Source organism: Spea bombifrons, chromosome 7, assembly GCF_027358695.1.
Source record: "Spea bombifrons isolate aSpeBom1 chromosome 7, aSpeBom1.2.pri, whole genome shotgun sequence".
Lineage (NCBI taxonomy): Eukaryota > Metazoa > Chordata > Amphibia > Anura > Pelobatidae > Spea > Spea bombifrons.
Window position 1 is genome coordinate 43,981,814 of NC_071093.1, and position 20,575 is coordinate 44,002,388.

General features: G+C 44.2%; 1 protein-coding gene across 1 annotated transcript; it reads right to left on the bottom strand.

Annotated features, from left to right (window-relative positions):
* Positions 1 to 1,994: 1,994 nt before the first annotated feature.
* Positions 1,995 to 6,106, bottom strand: LOC128502031 (somatostatin receptor type 5-like). The gene is made up of 2 exons (XM_053471727.1): positions 5,938 to 6,106; positions 1,995 to 3,585 (listed from the first exon to the last, which is right to left on the bottom strand). The coding sequence occupies exon 2, from the start codon at positions 3,556 to 3,558 to the stop codon at positions 2,542 to 2,544; it is 1,017 nt and encodes a 338-aa protein (XP_053327702.1). The 5' UTR covers positions 3,559 to 3,585; positions 5,938 to 6,106; the 3' UTR covers positions 1,995 to 2,541.
* Between the last annotated feature and the right edge of the window lie 14,469 nt (positions 6,107 to 20,575).

A 20,575-nucleotide genomic window follows, 5' to 3' on the forward strand; every position in this document is an offset into this window, starting at 1 on the left:
ATTAAGAGAGGTAAATTAATTTAGTTTTTTTTTTTTTTTTTATGTGGGAAGAGACTTATTGTTACAATTGTTACCCAATGTAAAGAAGACTGAATATAAATCTTCCATGTGTAAATAAGATGGCCCACTCATGTTGGGTATTTGACAAGTATGGATGATAAAGTAAGGGGGGTATTATGATATCCATCACAAGGTAGTGCTTGCGCGATCAGTAATGGTAAAGCAAGCAGATGGATCTTTATAAAAAAGCTGGAAGAGCTCAGAAAGGAAAATTATTTGGTTTTCGTGTTTTTTTCCCAATTTTGTGTTATGTTTTAGGAGGTTTCCATAGATTCATTTTAAAGCCAAAGTAGTTTTTTTGTGTGATTTCGGTGCAAAGTAAGAAAAGTGGCTTTATCACTATAGCAACGTTACCGATAGGGTAGTCGATAAGTGGAACAGCCTCCCAGCAGAAGTGGCAGAGGCTGATACATGTCAAGTAAGCTTTAATTTAAACGTCACAAACGTAGGTCTCAGCGGCGGGGAAAGCCAATCTTTTATTAGCGTGTTACATGCAAGTCATACTTACAGAGACAGATGGAAAATATTACAAGGAATAAGATAAATGCTATGCATTATTTTTACATTTATAATAACAAAGAAAATCATTCCCTTGGCCATCGGAGCGAGGAAATGAACCCTTTCATGTTATGATTAAATATTGGCTAGCTTGCTGCAAATCGTGTCAAGCCGCAATGCTAATCAGAATTCGTATGTTACCGCTGACGTGAAGGCGTGTCGGTGGGAGGCAGCGCAAATGAGAACATATTACATGTAAAGGGCTCTGTATGCGATTAAAGACATGGCCGTTTCCGCCACCGCATGCCAAGGAAGAGAGGGAGTGCGATCATATGTAGCGTGCTGCACTCTGGCGTGTATTTACATTTCCAGGTTAACGGATAAAAATGTTGAATCAATGCAAATAGCGCTGTTCTGCAGCCATGTTTAAACAATCACAATATGCTACTTTTTAAACATTTTTTGTTACATGAACATTCTCTGCTACTTCATTGTGGGAAGAGAGGCTTAACACTGGCTGTGACCGGCCGCGGCCCCCGGGACGCTATATACATTATATATGAGTGGCATATATACGCTATATGTATTTGTCTAGAACGGGAGCGGGGATAGATGTGTCTCTGCCGTCACCGATCTCCCTGCCGGTCCAAGCATTGCTAAAGACTCATGTCGTATGATGTCATAAACCAGTGCGGGGCCCCAAAGTAAAGCACTGATCGACGATACACTAAGGGAATTTAAACACGCATGGGATAGACATACGGCTCCTGAATCTAAGACGAGACCAGCGACTGATTAAGGATCGAGTCTTTAAAGCAGGAGAAACGGGCGACTAGACGGGGGCCGAATGGGGCCGATCTGCCTAGAGATAAGTCTATGAAGCCCAGCAGGCATCACCATTTCCTTCGTGCTTCGTGTGAGTAGAGAAAACAGTGGGCCCCCAAACATATTTAGACCGTGAATACTTGAAAAGAAAGCTGTTGTTTCATTCTTCTTCACATGTATACAATGCCTTCATTCATCCGCTTACATACCAGCAAACACAGACTTAAGGGTTAAGGGTTAGTGGTATGGACTGGTTGTTTGAAACAGAGTCTTTATTTATTTGTCCCTCGGTGAGTCCGAACACATAACGTTCCACGTGATATTCTGTCTTTTTATCTTCTTTAAGGAGTAGAATGTTGGGAAGCAGAATATTGAAAAGATAAACCAGTTATTATCGTCGTGGTCAACCGGCCAAGATCCAGATCATTAAAAGAGGACATATTTACGGGCATATCGTCTAACTATGGCCAGTTTCATTTACTGGACATCGGAATGCTTGATACATTGTATTAACCCCTTAATGACAAAGCCCGTACATCTACGGGCTCAAAATGCATTGTTTCCAATGGGTTTAGTGACCGCCCATTGTCCTTAAGGGGTTAAAACTTAAAGTAGAGTTTTTATACACAGTGGAGATGCAATCTTTCTGCCGCGTAATGTATTTTGATCTATACGTCAGGCTTGGAGGATCAGAGTTTCCTTCGGCCAGGAAGTTTGCAAGCTCTGTTTTATTCCCTGCAGCCGTAAAAGATTAAAATAATTTCTAGACAAAACAAAATATAATTATTTCGGCTCTTTCTTTTTCTCCTGCGACTCCCACTCTGGGATGGGATGAAATATTAGATACGACAGCCAAAGGCTACAAGGCCCAGAGCTCCAAAATAGTGAATTCTTCCTGTCCCCACAAGCTAAATTATGACCTTCTAGAAGACAATTCTTCCCATCTACTGATAGAACGTTCTTGTTTTAAGGTAAATGGAAAGATAACATTTCTAGAGAAAAAGAATGGATTCAACGTAAACAAAGTGTCCAGATAAATTCTTTCATTGGCCATTATTTACAGAAGTTGCGACCACGAGTAATAAGTGGGTACGGTTTGAAGAGGCTCAGTGGGTTTCCACCAAGATGCCGTAGAACCTAAACAGAGGATAAAAAAGTTCAACAGTTCAGGGACTTCTCATCGTGTTTTTCGGTGGAACACTCTGGAGGTCTGCCAGCTTCCTCAGCTTTCGAGCAACAGAGGACCTTCATGAAACACTCTTTGAAGCTTGGAGATAGAAAGCCGTACATGATGGGGTAGACGCAGCATTTTAGGTAAGGCACGATGGAGAGAAGGTAGTAGGTCACCATGCTGAGCTCCTTCACAGCTCCGAGCGCGGACATAATTTCGAGAACGTTCATCGGAAGCCAAATGATGACGTACACAAGAGTAAGGCCAAAAACCAATACCACCCCTTCCTTGGCCGAAGCCTGCGGGGAGTCGGCCATGTTCTTCTGGGCCCTCACCTGACCTGCGGTGAGAATGAGACTGATACAGATTAACAACAAAGGCCAAGCAAAGGTCATAACCAGCTGATAACAGGTGATAGCGATGGACCAGATGGTGGAGGGTTCCGACCAAATCTTGCAAGAGTTGAAGGAGTCTACATAAGCGTACATGAAAAACGGAATACCCAACAATAAGCAGATGACCCAGGTACAGATGCTGATCACCAGGGCCGCTTTGAGGCCAAGCTTCTTGACGGAGAACACGGGGAAATAGGCGCGTACGCATTCACTTATTGACATAATGACCAAGAAGTAGATGCTGGAGAAGGAAATCAAAGTCGACAAAGCCCAAAAAACTCTGCACAAGAACACGCCCATGGGCCAAAAGGAGTGCGCCGTCTCGACAGCAAACAGCAGCAGGCAGAGCATATAGACCAGGTCTCCTAAAGCAATGTTGAAGACGTAGATGTTGATGGCGGACCACATATGTCTGTGTCTCAAGACGACGTAGACGGCCAAGGCGTTCCCAACAAGGCCCACCAGGCAGACCAAGACGTAAAAGGCGGAAAATAGGGCAGGATTTTTCTGATCGCCGTAGTCGGAGATGTTGAAGTCGGAGAAATTCCAGTAGTCCAGGTCGAGATCCAGATCCAGGTCCTCGGGGAAGTAATCCATCGACGAGTTCATTCTTCACCAGCGGTGGGGCTCCCGGCTCTGCAGAGTAAAATTGGGATGTTTTTATTGCCATTTCATACCAACGACGGACAGTTACAGAAATGCAAAGTAAGTCAATTTGTGCATAAATACCCTATTATTGTTATTTTTATATTTTATTTATATAGCGGCAACAATTCCCGCAGCGCTTCTTACAGTCCCTACATCTACAGGTAGATTTGACAGATCTAGAACCGACAGACTAAGACGAACCGATACGTTAGGTATAGAGGTCTCTGCTCACAATCTAGAGGCATTATATATATATACATATATTTATATATAGCTGAGAAGACTTATGAGTAAAGCCTTTGTTCTTTGTGATATCCCTACGTTGATTGAGTTCCCCTGGGCTTCTCATATACATGCCACTGAGCCCAACACAGTAAAAGGGGCCGCCGGACCTGCAGAATTCAACAGCCGGCCTGGATTGGTCAGCGGGCAAATGCCAGAGGGCCGCTGGTAATCAGCGCCGCACTTACGCCAAGAAGCGTGTCAGGCCCACCGTGTCAAGGTCAGCGGATACGTGTATTATATCATGCTGTCTAATAAAGGGAGTTTCACAAAACGTTATGTTTTATTCCCGGAAACGCATCCAACAAGCGCTGCCAAGTTTACATTTCTTATCTTCCCAGCCCTCTGGACCACAAGGTTGGCCGTTTCTCCTGCTATAAAGGCTCAAACCTTAATCACTTGTTGGTCTTAGATTTAGGAGCCGTATGTCTATCCCATGCATGTTTAATACCCTCACTGTATTACCCTCTACCACTTCTGCTGGGAGGCTGTTCCACTTATCTACCACCCTCTCAGTAAAGTAAAACTTCCTTCCATTCCATCTCAGCCTCTGACCCTTTAATGTTAGAGCCTTTGGTGCTCACTCATTGACTTCATCAGAAAGGTGTTTTTTTCACCGAAGTAAAAAATGCATATTGAATGAGTATATTTGCTTTTATTCTACATATTTCTTTGAATTTTTTTCTGCGTTTTTCTTATATTTCCCCCCAAGACAGATCCCCCCTGATCTAGTTAAGCAATTAAAAAACTTTTTTTTTTTAAACTTTTTGTCAAAGACCCATTATAGACGGATGCCCCCCCACTACCCCCCCCCTTGAGACGCAGCCTTAAAGTTTTGCTGCTCAGTAATCCGCATCCTCCCAGAAATGCGCCCCGCGGGTTGCGTCGGTGTAAGCGGTGTAAGCGGTGTAAGCGGTGTAAGCGGTGTAAGCGGTGTAAGCGCGTTTCCTTATATTATAAACCACTTCAAACAGAGCAAAAAAAATAAAGGGGGGTTTAGATGGCGTTACCTTCCCAGGAATGAAGTAAAGGCAGCAGATAACATGATTTGTCTAGGTGGGGGTCTTAAGGGGGCTTAGTGAGAAAGTAAACGGACTTCAGATGGAAGACAATGTCAGTCTAGATAAAAAAGGAACCAGCATTCCGAGAAGAAGAAGAGAGTTCTGGAGTTACAAGAAGCAAACTGTGAGAGTGCCCTGGGGGGTTAACTCTCTGCATGCCAGAGGGGTAAGTTAGATAAGTGGAACAGCCTCCCAGTGGAAGTGGTAATACAGTGAGGGAATGCATGTAAAAGTACTTTCACATGCTTAATGATTAAAAAAGAAAATCTGTACTTAGCTTAGGGAGAAGCTGCAGGGCTGCAGCTTCCCACCTCTTCTTGTCCTGGCACTTCTTGCAGCCAATGAGTGGCAGGTAAGCGCTCTCATTGAAATCAATTGGAATGCTTTCTGCGCATGTGTGCGGGGTCTCGATAGGCCCCCTGCTCATAGCTTTTGCTGAGCCATCTCGGGGGGGGGCAAATGCACATGGGTAGGAGGGGGGCTGCAGAATCCCCCCATGTCTTTGCAAGGGGTTACCATGTACATTATGATGGCTGGAGTGTCCCTTTAACAAAACACATAAAACATAGATATGGGGTGAAACTGTCACCCAAAAGTAATTGTTTTCACCCAACAAGAAAAAAGTCTACTTTTCACTGCGATTCCCGCTGAGATTTTTCCTTAAAATTCAGCGAAAACAAATTTCCAAAAATTGTCACTTTGTTGCGCGTTGAAGGTTGCGAGTCAAACTAGTTGGGGACGATACATTTATTATTAATAAGATTGAGTGACAACTCCTTTAAAAAAAAAGATACTTTTTTTAACCCTTTAACCTCCATTCTTTTAAGTCTAGAGAAAAGGCTATTGTAGTCCTTGTGACAAAAGTGTTAGGATTGGCTTTCAATGTCTCCCAGATGGAGGGCAGGTAACAAGTTACTTATACGGGTTCACAGATCATGCAGGCAGACAAGCAATGTCCCAAAAAGTAGGACTTTCCAGAAGAAACTGTAGGACTTACCAGCAAGCAAGCCAGGACTTTCTAGCAGATCAGGTAGGACTTTCCAAGAGGTCAGATAGGATTTTCCAGCAGATCAGGTAGGACTTTTCAGAAGGTCAGATAGCACTTTCTAGTAGAGCAGTTATGACTTTCCACCAGGTCAGCTTGGACTTTCCAGCAGATAAGCTAGGACTTTCTAGTAGAGCAGCTAGGACTTTCCTCCAGGTCATCTAGGACTCTCTCGTAAGTCAGCTAGCACTTCTACCACTCACTTTGTGGACTCAGCCAGCTCTCTGCCTAAGAATTCCTCGTCTCCCTCGGCATGTTTGAGAATTTATCCCGGTTCCACTCTGCTCTGTGCTCCTCCTCAATTCCAGGACTCCAGGCTCTGGGAGGGGTTTCCAGAAGCTCTCCGTTCCTTGAAGTTTTATGAGGGTCTTCTCAAAACCCTCTCTTCATGCAGAAGGTAACCAGCTGTAACCATTTACCCCCCAAAAGAAGACACTTTACCATCAAACATCCCCGGCTTCGAATCCTCTGACTTCCCCAAACCGTACAAAAATCAACATCTGCTCCACAAATTCCACAGTATAAAAATCATGATTCCCAAATTTAACAAAATTAGACATTTTTGTCTTAAAAAACCCAACAGAATTAATTTAAATTAATTGAATTTTTTAAAAAGTGTTCCATTTAAAAAAAAATATCGATTTATTTGTTATTCTTATTTTTGTTATTATTTATAAATTTATTATTCTTTTTTTTATGTTTTACCACATTTTTTTTAATTTAAATCCTCTCCTTGTTTTTTTTAATCGCAGAAATGAATATAATTGGTTGGCAGGAAGGTTTTTATCATGAAAATGTGCATTTCATTATTTTGCAGTAAACGTTCAGCTCCTCATTATTTTCCTTCGTCTCGTCAGTTTATTGGACGCAGCTCCGCATGCGCGACCCCTCGGTGTATCCAAAAATTACAAACAGATGTTCCAATCGCATACCTGTTGTTTCCGACCTGAATTTGAGGCTCCGTTGGCTGCTTTTTACATTTTGTTATACGATTCTTTAAATTACGACGCATTCCCAGCTGTTTTGGGGCAAAAATGGGAAATATTAGCCACTGTGGATTCTTATGGCCATGTGTTACAGAATCCCGGGGTAGATGGCAGATACTTTGCCTGTTGGTGCAGGGTGTGGGAGGAATGTTATATTTTTGGAAGTGGTTCAGAAAATTCACTGTTATTCTAAAACTTTAGGGTCAGAGGCTTAGATGGAATGGAAGGAAGTTTTACTGTACTGAAGGGGTGGTAGATGAGTGGAACAGTCTCCCAGCAGAGGTGGTAGAGGGTAATACAGTGAGGGGATTAAACATGCATGGGATAGACATACGGCTCCTGAATCTAAGACGAGACCAACGACTGATTAAGGTTTGAGTCTTTACAGCAGGAGAAACGGGCGACTAGACGGGGGCCGGATGGGGCCGATCTGCCAGTAAATTCTATGTTTACCAAAATGCAACCACTAGAACACTATGTGGCCACACCAGGACCAGTACATAGATAGTACTTCATAATTCAGGACAGTTGGCAGCTATGCATCTGTGAATTGCTCTTCACTAACAGCTGGAAGTCTTTAAAGGACCAATCCCTGCCCTAAAGGTTGATCTCTTTTTCCACCACAGGAGCTCGGCCAGAACTTTCTCTCTGGTGGGACATTTTTGTGGCCTGTCCCGAAACTCCTGCGGCTTCCACATGCAGAGGCAATCTGATTTCTCCAGGATTTCCCAGGGTCTCTGTTCAGCGAAATCAGCCGGACCTCCCCCGGTCTGTACCGGTAACAGAGCTGGAGCGCATGGCCGTGGGGGGGTCTCGTCCCACCGGGCAGACCTCGCTCGGGGTTCCGCGGATGGTTTTTTTGATGGTGGGAATTCTGGAGGCGGCCGGTTGGGAATCAGGAAACGTCTTCTCTCGATCGCCCTCGTTTTTCCCAGGATGGCGGGGGAGGGGCTTGCGTGTCAGCAGGACATCATCTGTATGACATCAGAACCATCATATACATTTTCTTCTAATCCCTGCTTCCTTGAATCTGGAATTTCTTCTCTAAACACGAAGGTTTCGAGGCGGAATTCTGACCGTTCTCAGCTTCTTTTATCTCTAAATGGAATTCGGGGTCCAACGGCCCTAGAAGCTGTATTTTTAGACATTTCTATGAAGCATGAACCTGATTACAGTCATTTATTGGGCCATAGAGGTCTCTTTTTCAGATGATTCCGTAGCGCTGTTACGATAGCGGACGTATTTCACAGCAGAAAGAGAGCCCTGGTCCCGTGAGCTTACAGTCTATTACCGTCAGAGTTCCCAGTGAGGCTGGGGGGATAAGGACAGCACACAGACGCAGGTCGCTTTGGGGAACGGATACTTTCTTTAAACAAAGAGGGCAAATCCGTCTCTTAACCCCTTGAATGTCGGTGGGGCTGTCAGTATATTCCCTAAAGCTGTACACCAATTAGCCACAGAGGAGGGCTGTCCACGTATATCTCGGGGGGGGGGGTCCAGCCAAGTGTCCCAGTAGTAAAAAAGCCCCCCCCTCCCGATAGAAGTCTGGCAGAGCACATGCCCCACGTGTCCAGAAAGAGAACACACAGAATGCCTATAAAGGAGCAGAAAAAGGATCCGGTCATGATGAAAATGCCACCTTAAGTCACTTTGATCTATACATCCTGATAGCGATATGTAGAATTCCTATAGAAGGCTCAGCGAACAGTCCAAGTGCTTTAAAAACAGACTAGCTCCTTGGCAGCCTTCACCTGAATTAACCCCTCGAGTGAAAGAGCGGTGATTGCATAGGTTGGGACATACCGACAGGTTTCTATCTGTACCCATTGTACAGCGCTGCAGAGTGTGATAGCGCTATATTAAACAACAAATAAATATTATATGTTATGTGTGTGTGCTTGAAGAAGAGACTTAGATTGTCTCAAAAGCTTGCAATCTATCAAAATTCTCTCTCTCCCTCTCTCTCCATCTCCCTCTCTCTCTCTCTCTCCCTCTCTTTCCCACTCTCCCTCTCTCTCTCTCCAACTCCCTCTCCATCTCCCTCTCTCTCTCTCTCTCTCTCTCTCCATCTCCCTCTCTCTCCCTCTCTCTCTCCCCTCTCTCTCTCCATCTCCCTCTCTCTCCCCCTCTCTCTCTCTCCCTCTCTCTCTCTCTCCCTCTCTCTCCCTCTCTCTCTCCCTCTCTCTCCCTCTCTCTCTCTCTCCCTCTCTCTCTCCCTCTCTCTCCCTCTCTCTCCCTCTCTCTCTCCCTCTCCCCCCAGTTTGTCCTTGAAGTGAGAATTATCTCTCCCAGTTTGTTCCCAGGAAACGTCTGTTAGTATTTCTTTAAAGGGTTAAAGTTTTGCAGCTACACACAATAAATAAAATAACACTTAAGTGATTCGCGTTACAATGTAAAGTGTCGGGGGGGGGGATAGTCATCGGGGAGTCGCCGGTCCGAAGCTGCGCATGGATCGCTCGGCACTCGACCTGGCTAAAAAACTTTTGGCTATATCCAAAAAATAGTGTTTTGGGGTTTTTTTTTGGAAAGAAGTAATAATTTCCCCAACCGCGTGGAAAATGTGTGTTACATTACGTGGTTGAAGCAACCAATCAGCAATCAGGAAAGTGCTCCCATGGAGTGTTTTGCCGCGCATGCGCACGTTGGTCCGCACAGACCCCTGCCTGCATACCTCGAGCTGGCTGGAGGGAGATCTGGTCGGCTGAACACGTGTCCTGCGCTACTAACACCTGGGGGGTGGGGGAGGGGCAAAAGCGTATGGGGGGGCATTCTGCAGACCCCCCCTTTTGATCTGTATACGCATTACAATGGATATAATGACTTTAATGAAGCCGTCAGATTTCCCAGGTTGGGTTCAGCCCGGTTATCATTAAACCTTCATAAATAACTGATAAAAAACTATAAAAAAAAAATAATAATAAAATAATATTCAATTTACTAAATACAGATGAAAAAAAAATTCTCACGCAAAAAAAATAAATAAAAATAAAAAGATACAATATGTATCCGGAAAAAAAAACCTCTGCAACGGAGGGCATAAAAACCCCATAAAAAACACTATTTTTAATTCTAAACGATTCAGTAAATGGAAAAAAAAAAGGCGCGCGGATCTATAGATTAATGTGAAGGAGTCGTGTAAATTGTGTCGTACCGCGTGTTTTTTTGTCCTCCGGGACGCCGTGAATGGCATGACGGGGATTCCTCGCGTCCGACTCTTCCAAACAGGTGTCCCCCCCCCCCCGCTTGTCATTTCTTGTTTTAACAGCTGGGACTTTACTTCCAGCGTTTCAAATCACCTCCAACATCCACGCGTCCTGACGACTATTCCGCTTCCTCAAATCCTGTTATTTGTTTGCTTTCATGTTTTACGGTAAAAGCTGCTCATTAAGCCATCATTTATCATGAAATCGCCAAAATACGTTAAAAATACCCATTCGGCCCGCCTCGTGCGCCCATCCTCCCTGCTGTAAACACCTTCATCAGTCGTTGGTCTCGTCTTAGATTCAGGAGCCGTATGCCTATCCCATATATGCTTAAATCCCCTCGCTGTATTAGCCTCTACCGCTTCTGCTGGGAGGCTGTTCCACTTATCTACCACCTTCTCAGTAAAGAAAGAAAATTAAAAAAAAAAAGTTCGCCCGACCATCAAACGCAGTTCATTAATCTTTAAAGTTCTCACGCTTCGTTCTGATCAGATTAACTTTTTGGAAGTTCTGGCCAAATTGTTTGAAGAATAAAAATAATTCCATATTTATTTTCAGAGGTTTAAAAGTTTTTTTATCTATCGGTTCCATAAATTAGGTAAATAACGATGGGGGGGGGAATCACACGTAGAGTTTATTTGCTAATTTCTTGACCTCGATCTTTTAGATTTTCAGATTTAGTTTTTTTATATATTTTTTTTATTTTTCTTTTATTTTAACTGGGTGCCTTCGACCTCTGCTCGCCTTATTATTACATAATTACATCATTAATATATTCTGTATTGCACCCGTAAAAGGGTTATAAATCCATTAAACGCCAATAAAACAGTCAAAATAGATTTAAAGCGCGCATTTATATATTTATATTTTTTTTCCGTTTACCTTTATAACGCTATTTCGAGGAAACCAGGAACTGCATCACCAATGGTTCAGATCGACGTGGAATGGATTTAGATGAATAATTAATGAGCTGGGGAAATATATATATAAATTAGCATTTTTTTACATTTTAAATTAAGATTTAATTAGATAAATTACAATAAATTGTTCTACGGTAATCGTTAAGCGCGGCCCTAATTAAAAATAGGTTGAGTCTCCAGATGCTAAATTAGAAATTGCCCAGAGAGGGGCACTTTTAGTTTAGGGGGTGTGGTTAGAGGTGTGGCTATGGGTGGAGTTAATTGTATAACTGAGTGGGGTATTTAGAAGAAGAAAAATGGGTTCTATTTAATTTGGACTTCGACAACAATCCTCATCATCCCTGTCCTTCCAAGGATAAAACTTGTGGATGAGATTCTTCTAGAAACATAAAATTCCCATCAACTTCAGCCATAAATATTTTTATTTATTTGTGTTTTTTTTATTTTTTTGTGGTTTTTTTTTTTTTTTTGAACATTTTCTTTGGTTCAGAATATATTTCATCCTCTGTTAATAAGAGATATGAAATCATCTGATTCGTGCTGACCTTGCTTTTGACTTTTATCGGTGGGATTGTTGCCGTTATTCAGGCTTTTACCGCATCTATAAATAAAAGAAAAAGTCGTTTTCATGCAGAATGGGCAATCCGTCGGTGCCTGCGCCGCCGTCGCTGCATGGGGACCAAGGTTTTATTACAACGTAACACAGAAAAGCTTGGCAGAGTTTGAACCTCCAGTCTCGCTGACCCCTAATTTAAAGAATAATTTCTAAAAATGGTCCCAATTATAAAAAAAATAAAAAATTAAAAACTTCCTGCTGTTATGGTAACAAAATTGTGACGTGGTTGTGGTGAAGAGAGGGAAGGATATAAAAGGTACTGCAAGCAGGGAGACGGCGAGGTGGCGCTGGCACTTTAAGGCCATGTGATGACATCGCAGTGGCCGTGTGATGACATCATTGCTGGCCGACATCTGGAGCAGCAGATCGGGTGCATAGGGAGCGATGAGGCCCACCAGGCATTGGCCCGGGGTGGGAGGTTGGTAGTCCTGGCCTGGCTATGAATACTGAACATTCTGACCTTATCCCTACAGTAAGGTAGATGGGCAGTCCGGACCCCCCGGCAGTCCTGCCCTTCGGCTTGTACACCTGAAACGTTGGGGGAGGGGTATGATACCTGCCAAGTTTCTCTCTTTAGTTCGGCCAGTTCCTTTTCTGTTCTCCAAACTTCTGTGTCCCTCTTTCTTCCCCTAACGCTCCTTTTCCTCTGTCTAAAACCCCTCTTTCCTCCCTCTGATGCCCCTCTTTGCTCCCCTGATGCCCCTCTTTGCTCCCCTGATGCCCCTCTCTCCCCCCCCTGATGCCCCTCTTTTCTAGGAGGTCAGAATGTTTGCTGGGTATGAGGGCATCGCAGGGTTCTACAGCCCTAAAAGCCCCGATAATGTGTATAGAAGCAGCAGGAAACGGCTTTATAAATTAAACGGGGTAAATAAACCCCATTATTCTTCTTCTAAATGCCCCACTCAGTTACACAAATAGCTTTTAATCATCATGCTTTTTAGTAAGGGGGAGCCCTGAGCTTAGTTCCTATTGGCTGGAGCAGGGGCATAATAACCCAGGCAGCCAATAGGAATGAGAAGCAGTCAGCAGCTGTGAATTTGCTTTGTTTTGATAAGAAAAACGCAACATTCCATTAGAAAAAAAATACGATTCTAAATTCTACATGAAAATAGTGATTTTTTTAAAAAACCAAATCTCATATAAGAATCATTTTCATAAAAAAAAAAGCGTTTAAAGCCACGGATTTACACTAAACAAATATTTCAGACAATGAAGGGAAGATTAATTATCGTCATCGTTTACTTAAAAAACACCGTTTATATAACACCACAAAAGATAAATAAGTTACCCCTCCCCCCCCCCGGTCTGAAAAAGTCGTATTTGCAGAGCTTTGAAGAATAAAAAAACAAGGTGATTGTTGATTTTATTGTCGGGGGGCCGCACACCTGGCGAACGCCGCCTAATGCGCTTTGTTACGGGATTACGGCGCGTTCCGGTCTGCAGCTGGCGAGGTCTCTCTATCCGATGCCTCGATCTGTGGATACAAGTCGCTGAGATAAGACTTTTATCAGAACCCGCAGCCGCGCATGGGACCCCCCACACACTGCTGAATCGCGTTAATTTATTCCAAAAGGTTACGAGGCCGCTGTGTGATGTCAGAATTATGTACCGGCGGCGCACGCAGCGAGCGCGACAATCATAACGCGACCTTTCTGCCGGTCAATCTCTGCGTGACTCAGAGCGGCTTTTAATTGATGACTTTCACGCTGGAAGAAAAAAAATGAATGCGGAAAATCACTTTATTAATAATAACCCCCAGCGCTGTATACATTAATATAACCCCCCCAGCGCTGTATACAGTAATATAACCCCCAGCGCTGTATACAGTAATATAACCCCCAGCGCTGTATACAGTAATATAACCCCCCAGCGCTGTATACAGTAATATAACCCCCAGCGCTGTATACAGTAATATAACCCCCAGCGCTGTATACAGTAATATAACCCCCCAGCACTGTATACAGTAATATAACCCCCAGCGCTGTATACAGTAATATAACCCCCCGCGCTGTATACAGTAATATAAACCCCAGCGCTGTATACAGTAATATAACCCCCCAGCGCTGTATACAGTAATAACCCCCCCCCACCGCTGTATACAGTAATATAACCCCCAGCGCTGTATACAGTAATATAACCCCCAGCGCTGTATACAGTAATAACCCCCCCAGCGCTGTATACAGTAATATAACCCCAGCACTGTATACAGTAATATAAACCCCAGCGCTGTATACAGTAATATAACCCCCAGCGCTGTATACAGTAATATAACCCCCAGCGCTGTATACAGTAATATAACCCCCCCAGCACTGTATACAGTAATATAACCCCCAGCACTGTATACAGTAATATAACCCCCAGCACTGTATACAGTAACATAACCCCCAGCACTGTATACAGTAATATAACCCCCAGCACTGTATACAGTAATATAACCCCCAGCGCTGTATACAGTAATATAACCCCCAGCGCTGTATACAGTAATATAACCCCCAGCACTGTATACAGTAATATAACCCCCAGCGCTGTATACAGTAATATAACCCCCAGCGCTGTATACAGTAATATAACCCCCAGCGCTGTATACAGGAATAACCCCCAGCACTGTATACAGTAATATAACCCCCCAGCGCTGTATACAGTAATATAACCCCCAGCGCTGTATACAGTAATATAACCCCCAGCACTGTATACAGTAATATAACCCCCAGCACTGTATACAGTAATATAACCCCCAGCGCTGTATACAGTAATATAACCCCCAGCGCTGTATACAGTAATAACCCCCCAGCGCTGTATACAGTAATATAACCCCCAGCGCTGTATACAGTAATATAACCCCCCAGCGCTGTATACAGTAATATAACCCCCAGCGCTGTATACAGTAATATAACCCCCAGCGCTGTATACAGTAATATAACCCCCAGCGCTGTATACAGTAATATAACCCCAGCGCTGCATACAGTAATATAACCCCCAGCGCTGTGTACAGTAATATAACCCCCAGCGCTGTATACAGTAATATCACCCCCAGCGCTGTATACAGTAATATAACCCCCAGTGCTGTATACAGTAATATAACCCCCAGCGCTGTATACAGTAATATAACCCCCCGGCGCTGTATACAGTAATATAACCCCCAGCGCTGTATACAGTAATATAACCCCCAGCGCTGTATACAGTAATATAACCCCCAGCGCTGTATACAGTAATATAACCCCCCAGCGCTGTATACAGTAATAACCCCCAGCGCTGTATACAGTAATATAACCCCCCAGCGCTGTATACAGTAATAACCCCCAGCGCTGTATACAGTAATATAACCCCCCAGCGCTGTATACAGTAATATAACCCCCAGCGCTGTATACAGTAATATAACCCCCAGCGCTGTATACAGTAATATAATCCCCAGTGCTGTATACAGTAATATAACCCCCAACGCTGTATACAGTAATATAACCCCCAGCACTGTATACAGTAATAACCCCCAGCGCTGTATACAGTAATATAACCCCCAGCGCTGTATACAGTAATATGAGGGGAGTTATTGGCGGTTACCTTATGGTTTCCGAGTAATTCATTAACTCCCAGAATACGTCATGTGGCAGCAAGAAATCGCTGACTCCCAGCTACCCCAACCCCTGTCTGTGCCGCGGCGTCACTACTGATGGGAGTCCCCGTCGCATTCTTTCAAAGCCCCGTCAAGCTGTTAACCTTTTCAGTGCAAATATTACGCAGCCGAATGCAGGCTCGGAGCGGCCATCTACGTAGCTGGGTGTGAGCCTGAGTCTCAGGGGTTTTGCCCCAGTCGCAGGGGCAGATTCTCAGGGGTCACACAGTCTGGAGCCGACTCCTTCTTACAGTCACCCCCCCCCCCCGCTGTGATCCTATATAAGACTCCCAGTTGGTGCTTTTGCTCCCAGTATGTTATGGTAAAAAATGGCACGATTGTTCCTTTAAGGCTGAATGAACTATTCTGAAATTTCCATTTGTTCTGTTTTGGGTTTTTTTTTGTATTTGCAGTCATTTTCGAGCCGTAAAAACACATAATTACCACCATCTCTTTATTGCGGATCCCGCGGAGAGCGATACGTTAGAGGTTTCGAAACGCTCAGACGTGTTTTGGAAAGGCACTTGACCGCTCGGGGAGTCAGCCATTGTGACGGCGGCCGCACAATCCAACGTCCTCAACATTAAAAGGCGGAATAAACGCGGAATCAAAAAATTATCGCTCAACAGATGGTTTTTGGGGGGTTTTTTTGTTTTGCCAAATAAAACAACCTATTTTGCGAATGATTCGCGTCGTTCGCCGTTAAGCTCTTTGCTCGTGGCCAAAGCGGCTCGTTGTGTTCCCGCGGCCGCTCGGGCGTGAAATCTTCACAATCTGTCCTGGCAGAAGCTCGAGAAGTCTGCCGATAGCCGCGCCGGGTCTGTGGGCCGCGAGCCGGACAGCGATGGACAGCGAGACGGAAAGAGCGGCTGATGGACCGAGCGGAATGATGATTAATGGCTGGGATTCTGGCAACTGTGTAGCAAACGAGTCTAATGAAGACGTATCATTTCACCACAGGCAACCATATCTACTTCACACAGAAACATAGAACCCGCCAGCAGATCGGCCCCCATTCGGCCCCCGTCTAGTCATCCGTTTCTCCTGCTGTAAAGACTCAAACCTTAATCAGTCGTTGGTCTCGTCTTAGATTCAGGAGCCGTATGTCTATCCCATGCATGTTTAATACCCTCACTGTATTACCCTCTACCACCTCTGCTGGGAGACTGTTCCACTTATCTACCACCCTCTCAGTAAAGTAAAACCTCCTTACTTTCCATCTAAGCCTCTGACCCTCTAGTTTAAGATTATGGCCACTTGCTTTAACCCAACTAGGGAAATAAAAAAGGATCAAGGAAGGGAAATTTATCTCAAAGGAGGAGAAATGTTGGAACAAGAGGCCAGAATCTAACACTGGAGGATCAGAGACTGAGATGGAACGGAAGGAGGTTTTACTTTACTGAGAGGGAGGTGGATAAGTGGAACAGCCTCCCAGCAGAAGTGGTAGAGGGTAATACAGTGAGGGTATTAAACATGCATGGGATAGACGTACGGCTCCTGAATCTAAGACGAGACCAACGACTGATTAAGGTTTGAGTCTTTAGAGCAGGAGAAACGGGCAGACTAGACGGGGGCCGGATGGGGCCGATCTGCTGGAAAAGTCTGTGTTTCATAGCAAAACCATTGAAACCGGGATAAATGAAGGGTCTCCATGGTCGAGGAGTAGCAGGTTCTTTGGCTGTCTTGATAGGAGTTGCAGTCAAACATCAGCTTAGCGCGTCTCATCCGTAGCAGGGATTCGATTGGCCGACGTGCTTTTTGGGTAAGTAGTCTCCAGACCCCCGAAGAGTCTCCGGAAAAAAAAAGCTGCCGGTGATTAAAGTACGCTGCTTGAAAACGATGATTTTTTTTTTCCGCCCCGTTCGGTCCTTCTTGACACTTTCGATAAGAAACCGGCGGCTTTGACCTTTTCAGAAATGCGCAGGAGAACGGGTAATGATTGTGTGACTTCAAACAAATCAGACGGAAATCAAAACGCTGCAAATAACCGCATGGATTATTCATGGCGACGTGGGGGGTCCGCTCTCCAGCTTCCCCCCAGGCCAGAAAATATATCCACGGCACCACGAGAAACAAACAGAAAGGGCAAAAAACAAAAAATTATGATTTTTACGGACTTTATTTCTACGGGACGGATCGGAGTCAATACCCAGAAAAGACGATTCCCGCTGATGGAATGTGGAGAACAAGCGGAGTCTTCATTTATGTTACGAAAAGAAGCTTTTTGACTCCAACGACACCAACGCATTTTTATTAACCCCTTTATTGCCAGATGGTCACACTACGCACTTCTGCTAGGTTCTAAATTATTCTTATATGAAATAATTTTGACCATTACTGGCCGCAGGGGGTATGGATTTACCGTTATTCTTCCAAATTACTTTATTTCTGGCAAGTTTGACACCAGGTTATAGATTAACCCCTTAAGGACAACGGGTTGTCCTTAAACCCATTAATGACAATGGAGGCCATCCTTGATATGAACAGGTGACCCAGACCAGCCAAGTAGGACCAAGTCTTTTTTTTTTTCCGTATGACATCATATGTAGCTTGTAGCAATAACATCACTGCAGCTTTATGCACCAGGGTTGACTCCAAAGAGCTTCTCGTGCAAGAAGGAGTTGATCCCCCGTCATGTATAATATATTTTGGGGAGGTGACGGGAAGTATACATTATACGGGTACATTATATGGATATATTATACGGATACATTATATGGATACAGAATATGAATATATTATATGGATACATTATACGGATACATTATACGGATACAGTATATAAATATATTATATGGATACATTATACGGATACATTATATGGATATTATACGGATACACTATACGGATACAGTGTATGAATATATTATACAGATACAGTATATGGATATATTATACGGATACAGTGTATGAATATATTATACAGATACAGTATATGGATATATTATATGGATATATTATACAGATACAGTATATGGATATATTATACGGATACAGTATACGGATACATTATACGGATACATTATACGTATACATTATACGGGGCGGCTCAGATGGAGCTCTCTGGAGTTGGGGATTCATCATGCAGAGTGAAGTCAACGAGCAGAAATGTTTTGTTCTCCAAATTTATTCAATTCCCCCCGTTGGGGTAGAGAAGATACAAGACATCCAGGCAGTGGCGTGTTGTAGTCTAGACTAACCAAGCAGGTCCAGGGGGCCAACGGCAGCCCCTCTGTCGCATAACAGGCAGCCAGTTACCCTATTGTGCGTTTGCACTACTGGGGTCCGGTTAAAAGACCCATCCGGACCACCAGCCGGTTATCGTATGGAGGCCTATGCCGAATCGGCACGGTTCTTTCTAGATTACATCCTTATGATGTCAGAGGTGAGAGGAGCAGCTGGTGGCTCTTCCATAAGGCGGTGAAGGACCCCAAAGGAATCTCTCCATCCGCTGGGAATCTGTGTGTCGCCGTGTGACAGCCTCGCTTCCCTCCTGCTTCACAGAAATACATTCTTCATGCGCGGAGACGTGATAAAGGGTTTAAAATAACGCATTAACCCTCGCCCTGCAGCCTAATGTGCTGTTGGTGCAATCAGAATGTGGCGAAGCATTAAATGTTTGGCATTAACGCATTAACGCACAGCGGCGGCTCCAACGAGCAGGAAGAACTCGCGCTTTCATCCACGGTGCAGAACCGCCGGTTTGTGGAGATGCAAATAAACGATAAAAAAAAAACCACAAATTGTTCGGTGAATCATTAAATTCCTAAAAAGTACATTTTAATTTTTTTCTAGCCATGCTGGCCTCCGTATGCTCAGTAATGTCGGTCGGTGACAAAAACCTGGTTTTATCGCATTTTGTTCCAATAAACCCCCTTTATCTGCAGACCTGGAGCCGCCGTTGCTGGAAGTCATGTGATGTTTTGGGTGACTTTCCCGGCTCAAACACCGCACTGAGCTGACGCTTTATGGCGATGCTAATGAAGTCCCTTCCTCCATAGACTTTCATTAGTCAGAGAGTCCTGCTGGGTAATTAAGACTGAGCCGTTCTATTGTTATTCTACTACAGGCAAAAAAATTGTCCTTTATTTGTTTATTTAACAACAGAAAGCACAAGCTAACGGCAGGTTCAGTAGATGAATTGAGTTATGATAAGCGCAGCGACGGTTCCCATTCAACGCTCTATCGCATGACCTTCTGAATTGCTAATATTACTGCTTCTGTGCCGTTTAACATGCGCCTGCGTCACGGGAAGTTATTTTTTGAGTAAATATGGGGTGTTTTGTGATTAATATCCGCGCTTTATCTCCCCGCCGTAATTTATTGAAATGCCGGATGAAACGTCTCGCGGTGAGATTTCCGCAGCAGGCCCGTGATTGGCTGACAGCATGAAGAGATGCCATTTAAAGCTGTTTAGCGAGCGTTTAGAGCGCACATAATTGATGTGGCCTTGTGCATAGGGGTGAGATTGCGGGAATGAGGCGAGACCCACACTACCTCCATGACGTTTTAAATGCATTAATCCATGGCCAGATTTACTGTACTCAGCCACATTTCCGATGCTTCTCTGAATATTTTGAAACGTTACGGTTTATGCAGCTAATGATGATAACGAGCAGTCCATTGCTGGCCATCTGAACTTTAAGAGCCTTATTTTTGTCCTTTACTGAGAGATAGATAAGTGGAACGGCCTCCCAGCAGAGGTGGTAGAGGGTAATACAGTGAGGGTATTAAACATGCATGGGATAGACATACGGCTCCTGAATCTAAGACGAGACCAACGACTTTTTAAGGTTTGAGTCTTTACAGCAGGAGAAACGGACGACTAGACGGGGGCCGGATGGGTCTTATTTAATGTCAATGAAGGCCTGGAGTGATAGGAGTTGTATAAAAGCAACATATATTGCAGTATCATTCGTCTGACGCATACATACTTGCAGTGCAAATCCCATCACTCCAGCCCCCAAGCCAGGACTGTGCTTTGGTCTTTTCTCCCTGTGCTGTCAACCACTCGCGCTGCCTTAGAATGATGGGAGTCACATTCCTTCCTAATGGAGATGATCTCACTCTATCATGCTCAGCCAGAAATGATAACAGGATCTGTCTCCCACCAACATCTCAAGGGGTGGCCGTGACCCACTCATGATGAAGGTTGCTTTTCGTTGGATGAGCTTTTTGGGAGTTGCCATCTAACTAGTACTAAGGTGGGTCGGCCGCTAACTGATTACCAATATTATCTAAAATTGCTCTGCTTG

Coding starts and splice junctions, on each gene's coding strand:
- LOC128502031 (XM_053471727.1), bottom strand. CDS start 3,558: ATGAACTCGTCGATGGATTACTTCCCCGAGGACCTGGATCTGGATCTC.